Below are 20365 nucleotides of genomic sequence, written 5' to 3' on the forward strand. Positions count from 1 at the left end.
CCCAGGCATGCTGGGAGGTTTGTGGGGCCAGGTTCACTATCTAATTAATGATTTCCTCTTCCCAACCCTCCCCTCCCTTATAACTATCAAAGATTGTTTCTTTCTGTGTGTAAACCTTTTCTTGAGTTTTTATAGTAGTGGTCTCATACAGTATTCGTCCTTTGTGATTGACTTATTTTATTCAGCGTAATGCCGCCCAGGTTGATCCACGTTGTGAGACATTTCAAGGATTCTTCATTGTCCTTTATCGTTGCATAGTATTCCTTTGTGTGAATGTACCATAATTTATCTATTCATCTGTTGACGGGTACTTAGGTTGTTTCTATCTTTTTACTATTGTGAATAATGCTGCAATGAACATGGGTGTGCATGTCTATTCGGGTGATGGCTGTTGTTTCTCTAGGGTATATTCCTAGGAGTGGGATTGCTAGATTGTGTGGTATTTCTATTTCTAGCTTTTTAAGGAAGTACCATATTGTCTTCCAAAATGGTTGTACCGTTTTACATTCCCACCAGCAGTCTATAAGAGTTCCAATCTTCCCATAACCTCTCCAACAGTTGTTTTCTCTTCTTTTGATTTTTGCCAGTAATGTTGGGGTGAGATGGTATCTCAGTGTAGTTTTGATTTGCATTTCTTTAATGGGTAATGATCGTGAGCATTTCCTCATGTGTCTGTTAGCCGACTGAATGTCTTCTTTGGTGAAATGTCTGTTTATATGCTTTGCACATTTTTTAAATTAGATTACTTGTCTTTTTGTTGTAAAGGTGTTGCAGTATCTTGTAGATTTTAGAGATTAGACCCTTGTTGAGTATGTCATAGCCAAAATTTTTTCCCGGTCTGTAGGTTCTTTTTTTTCACTGTGTTGGTGAAGTTGTTTGAAGTGTTTGATTTTTAGGGGCTCTCAGTTATCTAGTTTATCTTGTGCTTGTGCATTGTTAATTATGATTTGTATCCTATTTATGCCTTATATTAGGGCCCCTAGCGTTGTCCCTACTTTTTCTTCCATGACATTTGTCATGGATTGAACTGTGTCCCCCAAAAAATGTGTATATCAACTTGGTTAAGCCATGATTCCCAGTATTGTATGGTTATCCTCCATTTTGTGATTGTCATTTTATGTTGAGAGGATTAGGGTGGGATTGTAACACCACCCTCACTCAGGACACCTCCCTGACCCAAGCTAAAGGGAGTTTCCCTGGGTTGTGACCCGCACCACCTTTTATCTCTCAGGAGATAAAAGGAAAGGGAAGCAAGCAGAGAGTTGGGAACCTCGTACCGCCAAGAAAGCAGCACCAGGAACAGAGCACGTCCTTTGGACATGGGGTCCCTGCGCCTGAGAAGTTCCTCCACCAGGGGAAGATTGAGGACAAAGACTTTCCTCCAGAGCCGACAGAGAGAGAAAGCCTTCCCCTGGAGCTGACGCCCTGAATTTGAATAAAACTTGTAACCTACTAGACTGTGAGAAAATAAATTTCTCTTTTTTAAAGCCATCCACTTGTGGTATTTCTGTTATGGCAGCACTAGACGACTAAGACAATCTTAATAGTTTTAGGTTTTATATTTAGGTCTTTTATGCATTTTGAATAAGTTTTTGTTTATGGTGTGAGGTATGGGTCCTGTTTCGTTTTTACAGATGGACATGCAGTTATGCCAGCACCATTTGTCAAAGAGATTGTCTTTTTTCCCATTTAACGGACTCTGGGCCTTTGCGAAAGATCAGCTGACCATAGGTGGATGGATTTATGCCTGGGTTCTCAATTCTGTTCCATTGGTTTATGTGCATGTCGTTGTACCAGTAGCTGGCTGTTTTGACTATTGTGGCTATATAAACAAACAAACAAAAAAACCTGTTGCCATCGAGTTGATTCCGACTTATAGCTACCCTATAAGACAGAGTAGAACTACCACATAGGGTTTCCAAGGAGCAGCTGGTGGATTTGAACTGCTGACCTTTTGGTTAGCAGCTGAGCTCTTAACCACTTTGCCACACTGTGGCTGTAGAGTAGTTTCTAAGATCAGGTGGTGTGAAGCCTCCTGCTTTGTTCTTTTTTTCAAAAACACTTTACTTATCTAGGGCCTCTTTCCTTTCCATATAAAAGTTAGTGATTAGCTTTTCCATCTCATAAAAGAATACTGTTGATATTTGCATTGGGATTGTATTATATCTGTAGATTGCTTTGTGTAGAATTGACATTTTCACAATGCTGAGTCTTCCTATCCATGAGCATAGTATGTTTTTCCATTTATGTAGGTCTCTTTTGATTTCTTGCAGTAGTGGTTTGTAGTTTTCTTTGTATATTTCTTTTACATCCCTGGTCAGATTTATTCCTAAGTATTTAATTTTTTGGGGGGGTGGATTATAAATGGTGTTGTGTTCTTGATTTCGTTTTTGAAGTTCTCTTTGTTGTTGTATAGGAATCCAACTGATTTTTGTACATTGATCTTGTAGCCTGCTATTTGGCTGAGTCTTTCTATTAGTTCCAGTACTTTTCTTGTGGAACCTTTGGGGTTCTCTGTGTATAGTATCATATCATCTGCAAATAGGGATAGTTTTACGTCTTCCTTTCCAACTTAGATGCCTTTTATTTCTTTTTCTTGCCTTATTGCTCTAGCTAGGACTTCTAGCGCAGTGTTAAACAGAAATGGTGATAAAGGGCATCCTTGTTTTCTTCCTGTTATTAGGGGCAATGCTTTCAGCCTGTCTCTGTTGAGGATAATGTTAGCTGTTGGTTTCGTGTAAATGCCCTTTATTATGTTGAGGAATTTCTCTTCTATCCCTATTTTGCTGAGAGTTTTTATCAGGAATGGGTGTTGGACTATCAAATGCCTTTTCTGTGTTGATTGAGCCGATCATGTGATTCTTTTGTTTTATTCATGTGGTGTATTACACTGACTGATTTTCTAATGTTGAACCATTCTCGCATACCTTGTATGAATCCCACTTCCTCATGGTGTAGTATTTATTTTGATATGATGCTGAATTCTATTAGCTAGAATTTTGTTGAGAATTTTGCATCTATATTCATGAGAGATATAGGTTTGTCATTTTTTTTCTTTGTGTTGTTTTTGCCTGGCTTTGGTGTAAGGATTATGCAGGCTTCATAGAATGAATTCAGGAGTATTCCTTTTCTATGCTGTGACATAGTTTGAGTAGTATTGGTGTGAGCTTTTCTCTGAATGTTTGACAATTCTCCAGTGAAGCCATCTGTACCAGAGGTTTTTGTTTTTTTTTTTTGGTTGGGATTTTTTGTTTTGTTTTTTGTTTTTAATGTCTTCAGCCTCTTCTCTTGTTATGGGTCTGTTCAGATTTTCTATCTCAGTTTGTGTTAGTTTAGGTAGGTATTATGTTTCTAGAAATTTGTCCATTTCCTCTAGCTTCTCAGATTTGCTGGAGTACAATTTTTCATAGGATCCTTTTTATTTCAGCTGAGTTTGTTGTAATGTCCCCCATCTAATTTCTTATTTTGGTTATTTGCTTCCTCTCCTGTTTTTCTTTTGTTAGTTTGGTCAATGGTTTGTGCATTTTGCTGCTCTTTTCAGAAACCAACTTTTCATCTTGTTGATTCTTTCTATTGTTTTTCTGTTCTCTATTTCATTTATTTCTACCCTAATTTTTATTATTTCCTTTCTTCTGGTGGTTGTGTACTTCTTTTGCTGTTCTCTTTCTATTCGTTTGAGTTGTAGGGCTAACATTTTAATTTTGGCCCGTTCTTCTTTTTTGATGTGTACATTTATTGCTATAAATTGACCTCTGAGCACTGCCTTTGCTGTGTCTCCAAGGTTTTGGTATGATGTGTTTTCATTCTCACTTGATTCTAGGAGAATCTTTGATTTCTTCTATTACAGAGTTGTTTTTAAGCAAGGTGTTATTCAGTTTCCATGTACTTGATTTTTTTATCCTTGCTTTTCTTTTTATTGATTTCTACTTTTATGGCATTGTGAGCAGAGAGAATGTATTATTTTGATGTTTTGGATTTTATTGAGGGTTGCTTTGTGGCCTAAAATATAGTCTATTCTGAAGAATGTTCTATGTGCATTGGAAAAGAATATATACTTTTGCTGCTTTTGGGTGGAGTATTCTATGTATGTCTATGAGGTCCAGGTGTTCAATTTTGGCCTTTAAATTTTCTGTATCTCTGTTGAGCTTCTTTCTAGATGTTTTGGCCTTTGCTGAGAGTGGTGTGTTGAAGCTTTCTACTATTATTGTGGAACTGTTTCTCTTCTACGTGCTGTTAGAGCTTGTTTTATGTGTTTTGGGGCCCTGCCATTAGGTGCATAGGTATTTATTAAGGTTATGTCCTCTTGATGGATTGTCCGCTTAATCATTATATAGTCTTTCCTTGGCTTTTATCATTGATTTTGCCTTAAAGTCTATTTTAGCTGAGATTAGTATTGTCACTCCTGCCCTTTTATGGTTACCATTTGCTTGTTACATTTTTTCCATCCTTCGATTTTAATAAACTTATGCCTTTGTGTCTAAGATGTATCTCTTGTAGACAGCATATTGATGTGTTGTGTTTTTTATCCATTCTGCCACTGTCTGTCTCTTTACAGGCATGTTTAAACCGTTTATATTTAGTTGTGATTATTGATAGGTATAAGTTCATTGCTGTCATATTGTGCTTTTTTTGTGGTGTGACATTTTCTTCGTTCCTCTACTGTGCTGAGTTCCTTTTGTTTGTGGATTTTCTTTTCTTTCCTTTCATTATTGTAGATTCTGTGTTTACTGACATCTTTATGTTTTTCTTCTTTTTTATTCTGATGAGTAGGTTTGTTAACTTTCTTTGTGATTGCCTTGAAATTTACACTTGTCTTCCTAAGTTCGAACCAGTCTTTTATTACTTGATAACATTCTGACTTCCTCTCCATTTGAGAGTTTTATACCTACACTGTTTATTCTCCCTTTTATTGTTTTGACATTGTCATCATTTACCTATTGGAGTCTCTGTTTCTCTGTTTTAAGTCTTTTATCTTTGTTTTATTATTGAGAGTTCTTTATCTGGGTTGGTATCTGGCTGATGCTTTCCTGTGTTTTAGACTCAGATTGTTGTCTGATGTTGTTGGTTCTCTAATCAGAGGACTGCCTTTAATATTTCTTTTACGTTTGATTTAGTTTTTGCAAATTCCCTTAATTTCTCTTTATCTGGAAATGTCCTAACTTTGCCATTGTATTTGAGAGAGAGTTTTGCAGGCTTTTTTTTCCTTTCTTTCAAGGTTTTATATATGTCATCCCACTACCTTCCTGCTTACATAGTTTCTGCCAAGTAATCAGAGCTTAGTCTTTTTGTTTCCCTTTTATAAGTGACTTTTCCTCATTCTCAAACTGCTCTCAGGATTCTTTTTTTGTCTTTGGTTTTGGCAAGTGTATGATGTGTCTTGGTGACTTTCTTTTAAGATCTATCATATATGAGGTTTGTTGAGCTTCTTGGATGAGCAGCTTTTCTTCTTTTATATTTCTGCCAGCAAATCTTCAACAATCTTCTCTGTGTTTTCAATTTTCTCCTCCTTTTCTGGAACTCTGATCATGTACAAATTTTTGCACTGAGGTGTGACGGGTTCTGGCTGCAGGGATGGGAGGTGGTGTATGGGGCTAGGTTCAAGGGAGAAGGAAAAGAGAAAAAAGAAAAAATAAGAATAAAAATAATTGGTGGTACAGTGGATGCTGGAGACTGGGTGCAGGGAAGTTCCAGGTGCCAGCTGGAAGAGAGGGGATATGATGTGCAGAGCTAGGTGGGAAAGATCAAGAAAAGGAAGAAGAGAATCAAAAGCAGGAAAGAAAAAAAATGGCACTGAAGGAGCTGGCCGGTGCAGGTGGGGCAGACTGGGGGTGGTGGCAAACCAGTGTCTCTCTTGCCAAATGGCACAACATGGCCCAACAGGAAGGGGCAGAGGTGGCAAACTGGGCTAGGTGGGAGGGAGAAAGGAAAGGAAGGAAGGCAAAGAGAAAAAAAATGGCTTGGCAGGAACCAGCCAGTGGAGGCTGGGTATACCTGAGGGCCAATTGGATGGGAGGGGATGTGATGTGTGAAGCTAGATGGGAGGGAGGAAGGAAAGAAGGGAAACAAAAGCAAAGAAAAAAACGGCAATGCCACAGGAGCTGGCAGGTGGGGGCAGGGTAGGTCCAGGGAGTCTGTGTTCCAGTGGCTCTCTAGCCAAATGGTGCAGCATGGCACGTTGAGAAGGGGCCAAGGTGGCGCATGGGGCTGGGTGGGCTCTAGAAAGAAAGGGAAAAAGAGAGAAGAAAAAAAAATACATGGTGCTGAGGGAACCGGCCATTGGGGGCAGAGTGGAACTAAGGTGTTGGCGAGTTGGTGTCTTCCTCACCAGGTGGCAAGGCACAGCCCATCAGGAAGGGGTGGAGTTAGCTTTAGGGGTAGGTGGGAGGTAGAAGGAAAAGGGTGAAAGGGAAAGAGAAAAGAAATGGTGCTGAGGGAGACGACCTGTGGGGGCAGGGTGGACCAGCGGTGGCAGTGAGCTGGTGTCTCCCTTGCTGAGTGATCGTGGCCTGTTGGTAATTGGTGGAGGTAGCATACAGGGCAGAATGGTGAGGGCTGGGAAAGCATGCGTCTCTGATTACTGGGTGCTCTGTCTCCTGTTAGGAGCTCCATGAATTTACCTTCCCGTACGGAGATGAGCTGCATTATTAGCTGGCAGGGTACCTCCACATCATACCTCCACTGTCCTGGTTCCCTGTTCTGTCAGTTTCTTCTTCCATTTGGTGCTTGATCTAATTCTTTATCCCTTCACATGATGCTTAGGGTTCTGGAATTGACATTTGAATCTGTTTTACTTAGTTTTTTGGGTCTTTGCTGCAGAGAAATGGCATGGTGCTTCTTTCTATAACTCCATGTTGGCCATTTCCCTCCTGATCAATTTTTATTTAAAAAATTCCTTAAAGAAAATGAAAAGACTAAAGAAAATATTTGCAGTGTGTACAATGGATAAAAGATTAGTATCTGTAATATATAAAGAAATACAGGCAGTCCCTGGGTTACGAACATCTGACTTTCGTACAACCCATAGTTAAAAACCAATCCCATAAAGCCTATCAGGAAAAAGTGTACTCGGTGTTCGGCCCCAGCTCCCACAATAGACTGTGCTTGTCCTTCTTGCACAGGTGCCACATCAGGTCCTTGAGTGGCCACTGGCAGCAGGTGGGCCCCTGCAACATGGTATGCCCAGCCACTGCCTGCAGCAGTGAGCAGAAAGCCCACATGCACCTGCCTCCCTCGGAGCTCTGAAAGGGCCAGCCCCACCATCCGCGTGCCCCAAACACCTCATGGTGGACCTGTAGGTGGTGGTGGTGGCCGCCACACTCTACGTGTTCTCCAAGTACAACTGGTCAGTGTGCAACACTGGGCACGCGGCTGGACCTCTGTAGTGCCCCTTTACCCAGCTGCGCCCCACCCCATCCCTCTAGGCAGTCTATGTGTGTAGCCCAGGGCCATCACAAAGGTTCTTGGCCTCTTTTGGTGGCTGGAAGGGAGGGGGGCAATCTTAGATTCCTGACCTCTGAATGTCCACATGGTTTCTGGGAATCTGTGGAGAACTTCCAACTTGGGCTTCCCTAAACATACTCTCTTCAACCCTTGGGCCCACTCTAGCTCACTCTAGCATATCCTGAGTGGCCCTTTCTCCCTTGCACCCCGAGGCAGGGGCCTCAGAGTTGGTGCACAGTGTCGACAGGTCTGGTGAGGAGGTGATGGAGGGATGATCTGTCTGAGCCCAACACCATCCTACCCATGCCCCCAGCCTTCCCTGCCTCTGCTGAGGAGGGTTCAAAACTCAGCGGAAATGTGGCCTGGTGATACAATGTAGATTTTTTAATTCAGAATCTACAACAAAGTATCTAATTGGTCTCAAAGATTTTACAGAACAGAATCTTCTGAGTATTTTGGGTAGCATTTGTCCTGTAGGTATCTTCAACTGTGGAGAAAGTACATACAAGTGGTTCATAATAACAAACGGGCGCTACTTTGCAACATGTAATAATTATTATTATTACTGTATTATTGTGTTAAAGATGTTTCAGTGTATCTGGAATGCTTCTTTTATGTTTTTATGCATAGAAAGTTACACTATATACTATGAAAAACATTTGACTAGCCAACGTTAGATACGAATCATACCTAGCTGTTCTGATTTAACATACAAATTCAGCTTAAAGACAAATTTAAGAATGGAACTCATTTGTAATCCAGGGACTGCCTGTACACTTTAATGACTAAGGTCCGCCTGACCCAGGCTATGGTATTTTCAATTGCCTCATATGGTTTTCATATGCATACAAAAGCTGGACATTGGAAAAGGAATACCTAAGAAGAATTGACCCATTTGAATTATGGTTTTGACAAAGAATATTCGAATATACCATGGACTGCGAGAAGAATAAGGAGCCCTGGTGGCAGAGTGGTTAAGCACTCGACTGCTAACTAAAAAGGTCGGTGGTTTGAACCCACCAGCTACTCTGCAGGAGAAAGATGTAGCAGTCTGCTTCCATAAAGATTTATAGCCTTGGAAACCCTATGGGACAGTTCTACTCTGTCCTATAGGGTTGCTATGAGTTGGAATTGACTCTATGGTAAGGGGTTTGGTTTGGTTTAAGATAAGGGGTGATGCAGGCCACACCCCAGGGAAACTCCCCTGGCATTGGATCAGGGTGGTAACGAGTAAGGGTATTGCATCCCACCCTAATGCTCTTTAACATAACCTAATCTCACCTCATTAACCACAGGAAGAGATTAGGGTTTACAACACATTGGAAAATCACATCAGATCACAAAATGGTGAACAACCCCCGCCATACTAGGAGTCATGGCCTAGCCAAGTTGATACACATTTTTGGGGAACACGATTTAATCCATAACACTCTCTTTGTTGGCTCTGGAGGAGGGTCCTTGTTTCTTTTGAGCTTCTGCTCCTGAGCAGTCTTCATGTGGTTTGGTATCACTCTTCCCCCATCTCTGCTTGCTTTTCTGTCCTAATCTGCTCTTTTTATATGTCAGAGGTAATTGGCTTAAAACACACTGTACACTGATACAGCCTCTTCGTATAACAAAGAAAACCCATTCCTAAATGGGATGATAGCCACAGGTAGAGGGGTTAGGATTTACAATACATATTTTTGGGGGACACAGTTCAGTCCATAACAGCTCCCAACAGCCAGCACCCGTGGTTTCCTTTTGAGAAGCTTGCCCTCTGGCTACTGGAGCCTCCTTTGCCCTGAATGCTGTAGTGCCTGAGATAGCCTGTTACCAGGAGTATGAAATCCTCAGCATCCTTGCTTTGGGGGATATGACAACTCTCAGGTATAACTTATACCCCAGAATTCCCCTGTAGTGCGTTAGACAGTGCTCTCTTCCCCCCAAATACATATATATGTCCACTTGGAGCTTTTGGATCTCTTAACTTTTCTATCACATTTTTCACCTTTTTTATTTTTTTGCTTTGTATTTTGGGAAACTACCTCACATATTTTAGCTTACTGATTTATCTTCACCTGCATCCATTCTGTGCTTTAGCTCATGTCTTGATTTGAGAGGAGGGTAAATTATTGTATCAACTTATTTGTCCCCCCACCCCCCAAAGAATTCTGATTGTTGTTTAATAGCTTATGTTTCAATGTTGTTTTATGGTTGAAGTTCCCCCTTAAATCTCTCAGAAAATATCAATTATGCTCATGTCAAAAGATTTTTTTCACTTTCCCATATTACCTGTTATCTCAGGGATTGATTCTTCTGTTTATTTAGTTTAGGGCCTTTCTTTCATGCTGCGGGATTTTTCAAAAGTTGAGTGATTCTTAATTGTCTATATAGTAAGTGACGGTCTAGATTGATAGTTTTGGTAGCTGGAGTATATCTCCTTAGTCCCTGTGAAAATTTCTGTTCACCTAGTGGGGAAGGCTGGTGCCCTGATGTCTGTGAGTTAACCGGGACCCCGCTGTGCTTCCCTAGTCCAGATGCTCACTCTGGTGTATTGATTATCAGAACTTCCAGTGTAGAGAGCTGTACTTGGGTGGTAGCCTTTGCCACGCCAGTGGGGATTATCTGCTCCAAGGGCAGGTGAGGGGCACTAAGCCAGCTTTTCTGGCATCCTTTAATTAATTTTCTGACTGATCACCCAATATATCTTCTTCCTGCCTCTGTTGCCTTGATTCTAGGCATTGTCCTAGGGGGACTTCTGATAAAACTCATGTTTTTCAGAGTATGACATCTTCTCTCCTACCTCTTGGTTTATAGATTCCCCACTGCCAACTGGTTCCCATCTGCTTTATTATCATCCAGAAGCTGCTGTTGTGAGCTGCTGGTAGCATCCCTCTTGGCTTTCCAGCATTGAGATGAATTTTATTTTTATTTCATGTTTCTTCTGACATTCCAGTAGGATTTGGAGAAGAAGGAAAATATATCTTTGTAATTGACCCTTTCTCTGCTCTTACCTAGATTAGGACAGTCCAATCCAACCTTTTATCTCCAGAAGGGCAGTCAAGCATATGTACTCAGGAAAAAACCACCGGGTTCCCTTCTTCCTAAAGCACACAAGGTATGGTATACGGGTCAAACAAATTATTTCATTCATACAAAAATAATTTAAATTGCTTTTAAAGACATCTCATTATTAATAAGTAATAGAAAACACATTTTATTTCTCAGCTAGATTAAAATTTCACTTGAATTATATCCCTTTCTGTTTTTGAAAAGGACTTGGGGTTGAAATCTCTGGGCTGTTAATCTTGAGCAACACCCAGTCCTCTTGTGGGTTTGATTCCTCCCTGTACAGTTGGCCAGAAGTATAGTCATTCTGTGAATATTTTCAGTACTGCTCATTTGTGGATGTTTTCATCTTAATTATATATTTAAATTATATAAAATATGGAATTATAATTTCATATACTAATATCTACTTAATGAACTATTTAATAAATTTGCTATGATTATTCTCTGATCTTTTAGTAATGAAAAGAAAGCTTTTAATAATCATTCTGATATTAGATTTATCAGTGAGGATTTTAAAAGATCTTCGTTAAAAACTGAATTTTTCTGTTTTCAGAAAACAGGTATTTACCATGGATTTTTAGAGAAGAGAACAGGAAAGGACAGAAATCAAAGTACTAGAGAACATAAAAATCACTGTGTATATTCAAACTGCCGACTTCCTGGTTAGCAGCCAAGCTCTTAAACACTGCACCATCAGGGCCCCCAGTGTATATTTAGGGCATTATGATCATGTGTAATGGAGTCCGCGGGTGGCGCAAATGGTTAAACTCTTGTCCACTAACCAAAAAGTTGGAGGTTGAAGTCCACCCAGCCTCCCTGGTGAAAAATCAGCCACTGGAAACCCTATAGAGTACATTTCTACTCTGACACACGTGGGTTGCCATGCGAATCCACTGACAGCAGTTGGTTTTTTTTTCTTCTGTTTTTGTTCTTTTTTTGAATCATGTATCACAGATGCTTCTTAGGCCTAGCTCCCCTGGGGAAAGACCATTGAGGGGTGGTTTTAATATCACAGTGATAGAAAATGCAGATTCTGACTTCAACCTTTCGTTTTGTACCTTGACACCCTTAACTTTCTGGGCCCCATCAAATTCTTAGAAATATGAAGTAACTTAGATGCTTATGATCAAAAATATTGGATAACTTTTATTAAATCTTCTCAGCATGACATGGCTGAGGGATCTGGAGTATGGGCATAACTCATTTTATTGTGCTTTCTTTATTGTACTTCAAAGATACTGTGTTTTTTTACAAATTGAAGGTTTGTGGCAACCCTGCATCAGGCAAGTCTATCGGTGCCATTTTTCCAACACCATGTGCTCACTTCGTGTCTCTGCGTCACGTTTTGGTAATTCTCCCAATACTTCAAAATTTTCATTATTATTGTATCTGTTATGGTGCTCTGTGATCAGTGATCTTTGATGTTACTATTGTAATTGTTTTGGGGTGCCACGAACCCTGCCCATATAAGACGGCGAACTTAACTGGCCAGCGGTTCCCCTGTCTCTCTCCCTCTTCTTGGGCCTCCCCATTCTCTGGGACATGACAGTATTGAAATTAGGCCAGTTAATAACCCTACAGTGGCCTCTAAGTGTTCAAGTGAAAGGAAGAGATGCACGTCTCTCACTTTAAATCAGAAGCTCAAAATGATTAAGCTTAGTGATGAAGGCATGTCAGAAGCCAAGATAGGCTGAAAGCTAGACACCTTTTGCCAAACACTTAGCCAAGTTGTGAATGCAAAGGAAAAGTCCTTGAAGAAAATTAAAAGTGCTACTCTAATGAACATATGAATGATAAGAAAGTGAAACCACCTGACTGCTGATACGGAGAAAGTCTTAGTGATTTGAATAGATCAAACCAGCCACAACATTCTGTTAAGCCAAAGCCTAATCGAGAGCAAGGCACCAACTCGTTTCAATTCTATGCAGGCTGAGAGAGGGGAGGAAGCTGCAGAAGAAAAGTTTGAAGCCAGCAGAGGTTGGTTCATGAGGTTTAAGAAAGAAGCCATCTCCATAACATAAAGTGCAAGGTGAAGGAACAAGTGCTGATGTGGAAGCTGTAGGAAGTTATCCAGAAGATCTAGCTAAGATAATTGATGAAGGTGGCTACACTAAACAGTAGATTTGCAGTGTAGACTAAACAGCCTTATATTGGAAGAAGATGCCATCTAGGACTTTCATAGCTAGAGAGGAGAAGTCAATGCCTGGCTTCAAAGCTTCAAAGGACAGGCTGACTTTCTTGTTAGGGGCTAGTGCAGTTGGTGACTTTAATTGAAACCAATGCTCATAAACCATTCTGAAAATCATGGGGCCCTTAAGAATTATGCTAAATCTATTCTGCCTGTGCTCTGTGAATGGAACAGCAAAGCCTGGATGACAGCACATCTGTTTACAGCATAGTTTACTGAACGTTTCAAGCCTACTGTTGAGACCTACTGCTCAGAAAAAAAGACACCTTTCAAAATATTACTGCTCATTGATGATGTACCTGGTCACCCAGGAGCTCTGATGGACATGTACAAGGAGATGTTGTTTTCATGGCTGCTAACACAGCATCTCAGGTGACAAAGTGGTTAAGGGTAAAGGTTGCCAACCAAAAGGTTGGCAGTTCGAATCCAGCAGTCATTCCTTGGAAACCCTGTGGGACAGTTCTACTCTGTCCTGTGTGAGTCAGAATCGACTCAATAGCATGCAGTAATAACAACAGCAACACAATGTCTATTCTATAGCCCGTGGATCCAGGAGTAATTTCGACTTTCATGTCTTATTATATAAGAAATACATTTTGTAAGGTTATAGCTCCGTAGATAGTGATTTTTCTGACAGACCTGGGCAAAGTAAATTGAAAACTTTCTGGAAAGGACTCACCATTCTAGATGCCATTAAGAGCATTTGTGATTCATGGGAGGAGGTCAAAACATCGACGTTAACAGGAGTTTGGAAGAAGTTGATTCCAACCCTCGTGGACGACTTTGAAGGGTTCGAGACTTCAGTGGAGGAGGTAACTGCAGATGTGGTAGAAATAACAAGAGAACCAGAATTAGAAGTGGAGCCTGAAGGCGTGGCTGAGTTGCTGCAATCTCAGGATGAAACTTCAACAGATGGGGAGCTGTTTCTTAGGCTGGAATCTGTTCTTGGTGAAGATGCTGTGAACGTTGTTGAAATGACAACAGAAGATTTAGAATTTTACATAAACTTCCTTGATAAAGCTGTGACAGAGTTTGAGAGAATTGACTCCAATTTTGAAAGTTCTGCTGTGGGTAAAATGCTATCGAACAGCATCACGTGCTACAGAGAAATCTTTTGTGAAAGGAAGAGCCAGTCAATGCAGCAAACTTCATTTTTATTTTAAGAAATTGCCGCAGCTACTCCAGCCTTCAGCAACCACCACTCTCATCTGTCAGCAACCATCAACATGGAGGCAAGACCCTCCACCAGCAAAAAGTTTATGACTTGCTGAAACTTCAGATGATGGTTAGCATTTTTTAGCAGTATTTTTAAATTAAGGTATGTATATATTTTTATACATATTATTATCGCACACTTAATAGACTACCCAAACCAAAAACCAAACCCATTGCCATCGAGTTGATTCTGACTCATAGTGACCCTGTAGAACCGGGTAGAACTGCCCAGGGCTTCCAAGGAGCGGCTGGTGGTTTCGAACTGCCGACCTTTTGGCTAGCAGCTGTATCTCACTGTAGCTTTTAACCACTGCACCACCAGGGCTCCTAATAGACTACAGTATAGTGTAGGCATAACTTTTATATGCATTGGGAAACTGAAAAGTTTGTGTGACTCACTTTATTATGACATTCTCTTTACCACGGCAGTCTGGATCCGAGTCCACAATATCTCTGAGGTATGAGGTATGCCTGTACTTTGTTTCAACTCCCTTCATTTTTCCTAAATCTGCATTGCAAAAAAGTAATGCTCCCATTCTGCGGTTGCTTCATTCTCCCATCCCTTCCAAACCTCTATGTCTCCCCCACTTCCCAAGAGCAGAGGGGTTATATTATAAACACTCCTTGCTATAGCCATTGGTCCATTGGCTGCTCTGACCTGGGCAGTGGTTTAGCCCCTTCCCAGCTCCAGTCATTGCAGCAGCTACGCTTTCCTCCCTGCATTCCAAATGAGCTGCGTGGTTTCCCCTCCTTGGAAGTGGCTGGTCACCATTACCTGAGTCTGGGGCAACGCAGCTTTGCATACAGATGAGTCGTCTTCACCTGGTCTGCGTCATAGCTCTACTGCACCCTAAGGTCCTTGGTGATAGGCCTGAACGGCCACCCCAACCTTCCTCTTAGTTGAGGAGGTCGTTTTATTTGGACTCCTGCTTTGCCTCTGGCTGACTCCTCTCCCAATAGCTCTGTTGAACTCCACAGCAGCCCTGAGCACCAGAAAGAACCCTCATACCCCTGCAGTGGAAGCATATGCCTTCTTTGATCTCCTGAAGAAGTGGGTGCTTTTCCCTTCCCACAAGCACCCAACAGCCTCCCCCAGTACCCTGCAACGCCCTATTTATAGCTTTATCCTCTATGCTGCCTGAAGCATTTCCACTCTCACCCCCTCACTTTTCTAGCTTTCATCAGTCACCCTTTGGGGAGCCAAGCCAGCAGCACTTGGCCTGCATTCCCATGTGGCAACAATCCAGTAGAACAAGTTAGCATTTTTCCCCTCTAGAGAGGAACTGGGCTCTATAAATTGTAACAGTCCCACCTCTCTCTACTTGCTTCTTCTGTTTACATCCTCTGGGTGGCTCCTGTAGGCATTGAATTTATGACTTTTTTTTAGATATGTACACTGTTCTTTTTCGGGGGCGGGTGGGTAGGTTGGGCAAGAATATGTTCTTCCCTGCAGTATGTATTAGAAATGGTGAGAAATTGGTCACCTTACCCAAATTCTGTGGCTTCTTGCTGTATTTCATTTTCCTTTTGCCTAATTTGGGAAACCCTATATCACCTTTTTTTTTTTTTTATCACCTTAAACCTTTTTATCTTTTTCTATTTCCTTAATTTCCCAAAATCCTAGTATTCATAACAGCTATTTAAATTGCACATCATTAGAATAGACTATTTTGTTTCTGCTCAAGGATAACTACCCCATCCCAAGGACTAGGTCCGAAAAAGGAATTCCTTCAAAGCTAGCATCCTCACAGTTTCCTAAGGAAGCTGTCTTTTATCCATATCGATTATATTAACATATATGAAGATGTTTTACTGTAGGGTAACAAATTCAACAGGAGTCAATGGGCCTAGTTCAATTTTTTGCCCCAGAATTTATTAGTCATGGGACCCTGGTCTAGTCATGTAATCTATCTGAGCTCAGCTTCCTCATCTATAATATAGAGATCATTGCAGAGGAGAGAAAGACATAAGCTAGAAGACATCCAGCTACCTCTTCAGACCAGACCCCAAGCGTGACGTAGAGGTCATTGAGATATTGTCTGGATCTCATCCTTAGTCTAAAAGGCATAGACCTCGGTTTTGTCAGAATACCTAGAAAAAACTGGACTCCAGGGCACCCATGCTCATCAGACAAGGCCTAGACTGATGTGTAAACAAGAGTGCTGTTTTGAAATTTACAAAGCTGACTGGACACTTAAATTACAGCAGCAGTATTCCTAAAAAGCCCTGCGTATCCCTTTCCTCTTAGTGCATCTTCTTCGAGTTTAGCAATGAGTAGCATTTGATGTGAAAACAGGCCAGATTCAGGGTACCTCAGAATTTTTGGACATTTTTTAAAATGAGGTTTGAAACATAATTTATGTACATCAGAGTATATTCAGAATAGTATAAATTTGGAGGCCTCATATGAGCAAAGAAGCTGAGGACAGAGCACTTCCTCTCTACTGGTTTGGGGATGCAGACTCTAGAAAGGAGCCAGGCTGATAGACTGAGCGCTATATGGCCTGAATGCACTCTGGATGCTGAGAAAGCTCTTACTCCCGTGATGCTGCTTGGCTTAGCTCTAGCTGGCTGTTGCTGAGAGCTAGAACAGAGACTTGGCAGGGTCCCTTTGGGAAGGATTAGAGAGAGTGAGCAAGGAGCTGCTGGGAACAAAAGGATGCTTTAGGATAAAATCTGTGAAGTGTTGGTCAGGAGCTGTTTCCCAGCATTACCAGAGCCAAGGTTAAGCCCCATTGCAGGTGTCCATCCTTTTAGCCTGATGAAGTAATCGAATAACCTGGAAAACTCATTTTTTAGTTCTGTCCTAATGTATTAATGATTGAAGTAAGAAAATTCCTTACTTACTTTTAAGGTTATTTGTTGCTATTGTTCTAGCATTTATCTCTAGCCTTAATGTTAGCTCAGGAGCAGTTTTTAAATGCCTATGTTTCTGATTTTTAATAACCCATCATTCTACTTAGATTTATAGAGAATTTCAAGTCCAGAAGGCCTTGTATTCAGTTGGATTCCCTGTTCCCAAGCCTTTACTGTACTGCAGCGATGCTTCTATTATCGGAACAGATTTTTACGTGATGGAACATGTGCAGGTAAATTAGCCTTTAATCTTACTTTGTTATGGATTTTATTTTTAATTCTGATGTTAGATGTTGCTAAATAATAGCATTTCTTCTTCAACATTTTAGGTCATTAGACAGCTTTAAAAAAAAGGCTTAAACTTTTGTTTTAATTTCAACGCACACAATGTGGAAGAGTAGGAACAAATGTAGTTATTAGGGTGTACTGACTTATTCGTGCATTTTCCTCTAGGTGTCAGTAAAGAGCCATATGAAATGGCAATAAGGGCGGGGGACAAAAGGGAAGGGAGTGAGAATCTCCAAATAGAAAATCGAGCCACTAATAACAATAAATAATTAAATTATTCTTATTTTTTGTAAAACGTAACGTGAAAGTAGTTTTGGAGCTTTAAGTTCATCATGGCTTATCCTTGTAATTTCTTTTGGAGCACGTACTCTTACGTTAAACAGGTTTTACAAATGAATGTTTTCAAGCATATTCCACAAAGAATTGGTTTTGGTTACAAAACTGTGATCCTGATCGTTTTCAGGCCTTGTAAGGAGTAAGAATGATGATATAGCAATTAATCGGTATGGAAAAAAAAATTTTTTTTTTTTTAAATAATCTCTTTCATAGGGGAGAATCTTTCGCGATTTCACAATTCCTGGAGTTAGCCCAGCAGAGTGCTCGGCCATATACGTGGCCGTGATTGAAACCTTGGCTCGATTACATTCCTTGAATATCCAGTCATTGCAGCTGGAGGGCTATGGCAGAGGCGCTGGGTACTGCAAAAGACAGGTAATGCATCTACGGACAGCGTTCCTTTTCTCGGGTTGCTGGAAATAGTGTACTGTACATTATTAGTCAAAAGTACAATTCTGTTATTTTATAGCTTTCTGAAACATTGGCTATGACAGTTAATATCAACCTTCAGTTTTACTTGTTTTCAGCATAAAATGATTTTCCTTGTTTTTTTTGCAGATCAGGTTTTGTTCAGAAAAAAGCTTCTGTAATTGACAGCATGTACTTGAATGCAAATCGAAAGCTGTTTACACTCTTCACTTAATGTTACCACTATGTTTTATATACCATTTCCCTTTTTAAGCTAGGTTAACAGGTATTTATTACAAGTGACTGTGTGATTAATACCTGCCGAATACTGTGTAAAATATCAAGAAAATAGAAGATAAGTCTCCTAAAGGAACTTATGCTCACTTTTGAGAGACCTATCTGTGAATCTCATATGCATAAAACAGCTTAAAAATGGTCTGAATGAATGTATAATTTGGTACTTAATTTTCTGGTATTCATCACGAGAGGTGAGCCATTCAGAGGGCAGAGATTGGTGTGCTCTTGCTTAGGGAGGAAAGCTTCCTGGAAAAGAGATGTCTTGTAGTGGGTATTTAAGGAAGGATAAAATTTAGAGTGATGAGGAAGAGATGTTGGGCATTTCAGCTCAAAGGAACAGCAGGAGCAGGTATGTCTGGAGTGATTTCTTTTGTAAGCATGTCATTTTGGGAGTTCAGGAAGGCAGTGGAGAGAGAGAAAAGGGAACTAAGGTTTAGAGTATAATCAGTTTATGCCAAGTTCCAGGCTGTGTGAGCTGTGGACCTCTTTTGATTGTTGCAACAATGCTAAGACATAGGTATTATATTATTAGACTCTTTTTGCAGACGAGGAAACAGAGGCTTACAGGGATCAAGTAATATACAACTGAGTGGCTTAGATGAAATTTAAACCCAGGTCTTTGTGACTACAGTGATGAAGATCTTTATCCTACTGCACTAAATTGCGAAGAAATACCTTGGGGGGTGCAGAGAGATACCAGATGCTGTTGAATTGATTCTGACTCATGGCGACCCCACGTGTGTCAGAGTAAAACTGTGCTCCATAGGGCTTTCAAAAGGGCTAATTTTTCAAAAAATGGATGACCAGGCCTTTCTTCCAAGACACCTCTAGGTAGTCTCCAACCTTCAGCCTTTTGGTTAGCAGCCAAACATTAACCCTTTGCGGCACCCAGGGACTCCATGGAGAGATACAAGCAGACAAATACTATGGTCCCAGTTGATGGAGGACTTTGGGAATAGGTTGTCTTGTTTGCATTCGAGTCTAAGAACAATAAAGAGTCTTTACACTTCTCATATGTGTAATAAGATTCTGTGAGTCGTCAGAAAGGATATTAAAATGAAAATTAAATCCCTCCCGCTTCTTCCAGCCCTCTGTTGTCTTTTTCAGGAGTTTCTTCTTTCTTGTGATCCCTTCCAGAAATTTTCTATGCCTGTTTATTTGTGTATGTGTGCCTTTTTTTTTTCTTTCCACCAAATAGTTACAGAAAAAGATTAGAACCTATGTCTCTTGTTGCCCATCCTCGAATTTTTATTTTTTCCCTGATAAAAAGCTGGGTAAGTAAAATGGAACTAGATGGAAAAGGAGCTGACATGAGTTATTACTTACAGGCAGTTGTCTTGAGCATTTAGGAGTAAAAGCAAGTTGCATATCCTTGAAATTTGTTTTAAATTTAGGATGCCGGAGCTTGTATTCTATTTTTAGCTCGGTTTTCTTATTTATGTATCTTTAGGTATCAACCTGGACAGAACAATATCAAGCCGCAGCTCATCAGGACATCCCTGCTATGAGCCAGCTATCTGACTGGCTAATGAAAAACTTGCCAGATAATGACAATGAAGAAAGTTTGATTCATGGAGATTTCAAACTAGATAACATAGTTTTCCACCCTAAAGAGGTATGTAAAATACACTGAGTAGGTGTGATTGGGGACACAAGTACTAAATGGACACTCCCCCAGAGCACCAAAGGAGTCCTTCTCATCCCCATTCTTGTCCTGCAGCTAGGGACTGCCTTCACCACTCAAAACTTTCAGAAATGCATCCTGCACACTGGCATAGGTAGCTACCTGCCCTTAAGGCCGGATCTAATCCTGATACCTGATTTACTGCTTAAAAAGGACTTGGGAATTATACAGACATATCACTGTTTCCTTCAGGAAGTTTTTCATTGGCTACTTAACATCTTTAGCTTATCCACATTCTTGCTCTTTCTTCTGGTTCATTTTCATTTCTTTGGTTTTTTTTCATATGAAAAAAATTTTGTTTATTATAAGCTTAAGTGAATAGAATTCCAGAAAAATCCTCAGTAGCATTGTATGAAATTAAGGTAAGCTTGCTCTGTGTAAATGTACTCAACGTAATCTTTATAAAGAGTACATATAAATCAAAGCTGTCACCCTCCACTGAGCACAGATAGTAAGGTCCATGACTGGAGGAGCATGGAGGGAATGAGGAAACTGCCTTGGTTTTTGTCTCACTAACTGTGTGCCTTTGGGCAAGCCACTTAGCCTTTAGTGTTCTTACAGTAATAAGAACAATTTAAAGTTCACTGAATCCTGCTTCA

General features: G+C 40.5%; 1 protein-coding gene across 1 annotated transcript in view; it reads left to right on the forward strand.

Moving 5' to 3' along the window:
* The window catches only part of ACAD11 (acyl-CoA dehydrogenase family member 11), a 109089-nt gene that overhangs the window by 12543 nt on the left and 76181 nt on the right, over positions 1-20365 (forward strand). The window contains exons 2-5 of the mRNA XM_049870877.1: positions 10441-10540; positions 16861-16986; positions 17591-17752; positions 19533-19697. Coding sequence (XP_049726834.1) covers positions 10441-10540; positions 16861-16986; positions 17591-17752; positions 19533-19697 — 553 coding nt within the window. The remainder of the gene's footprint in view (positions 1-10440; positions 10541-16860; positions 16987-17590; positions 17753-19532; positions 19698-20365) is intronic.

This window comes from Elephas maximus, chromosome 27, assembly GCF_024166365.1.
Source record: "Elephas maximus indicus isolate mEleMax1 chromosome 27, mEleMax1 primary haplotype, whole genome shotgun sequence".
In the NCBI taxonomy this organism is placed as follows: domain Eukaryota; kingdom Metazoa; phylum Chordata; class Mammalia; order Proboscidea; family Elephantidae; genus Elephas; species Elephas maximus.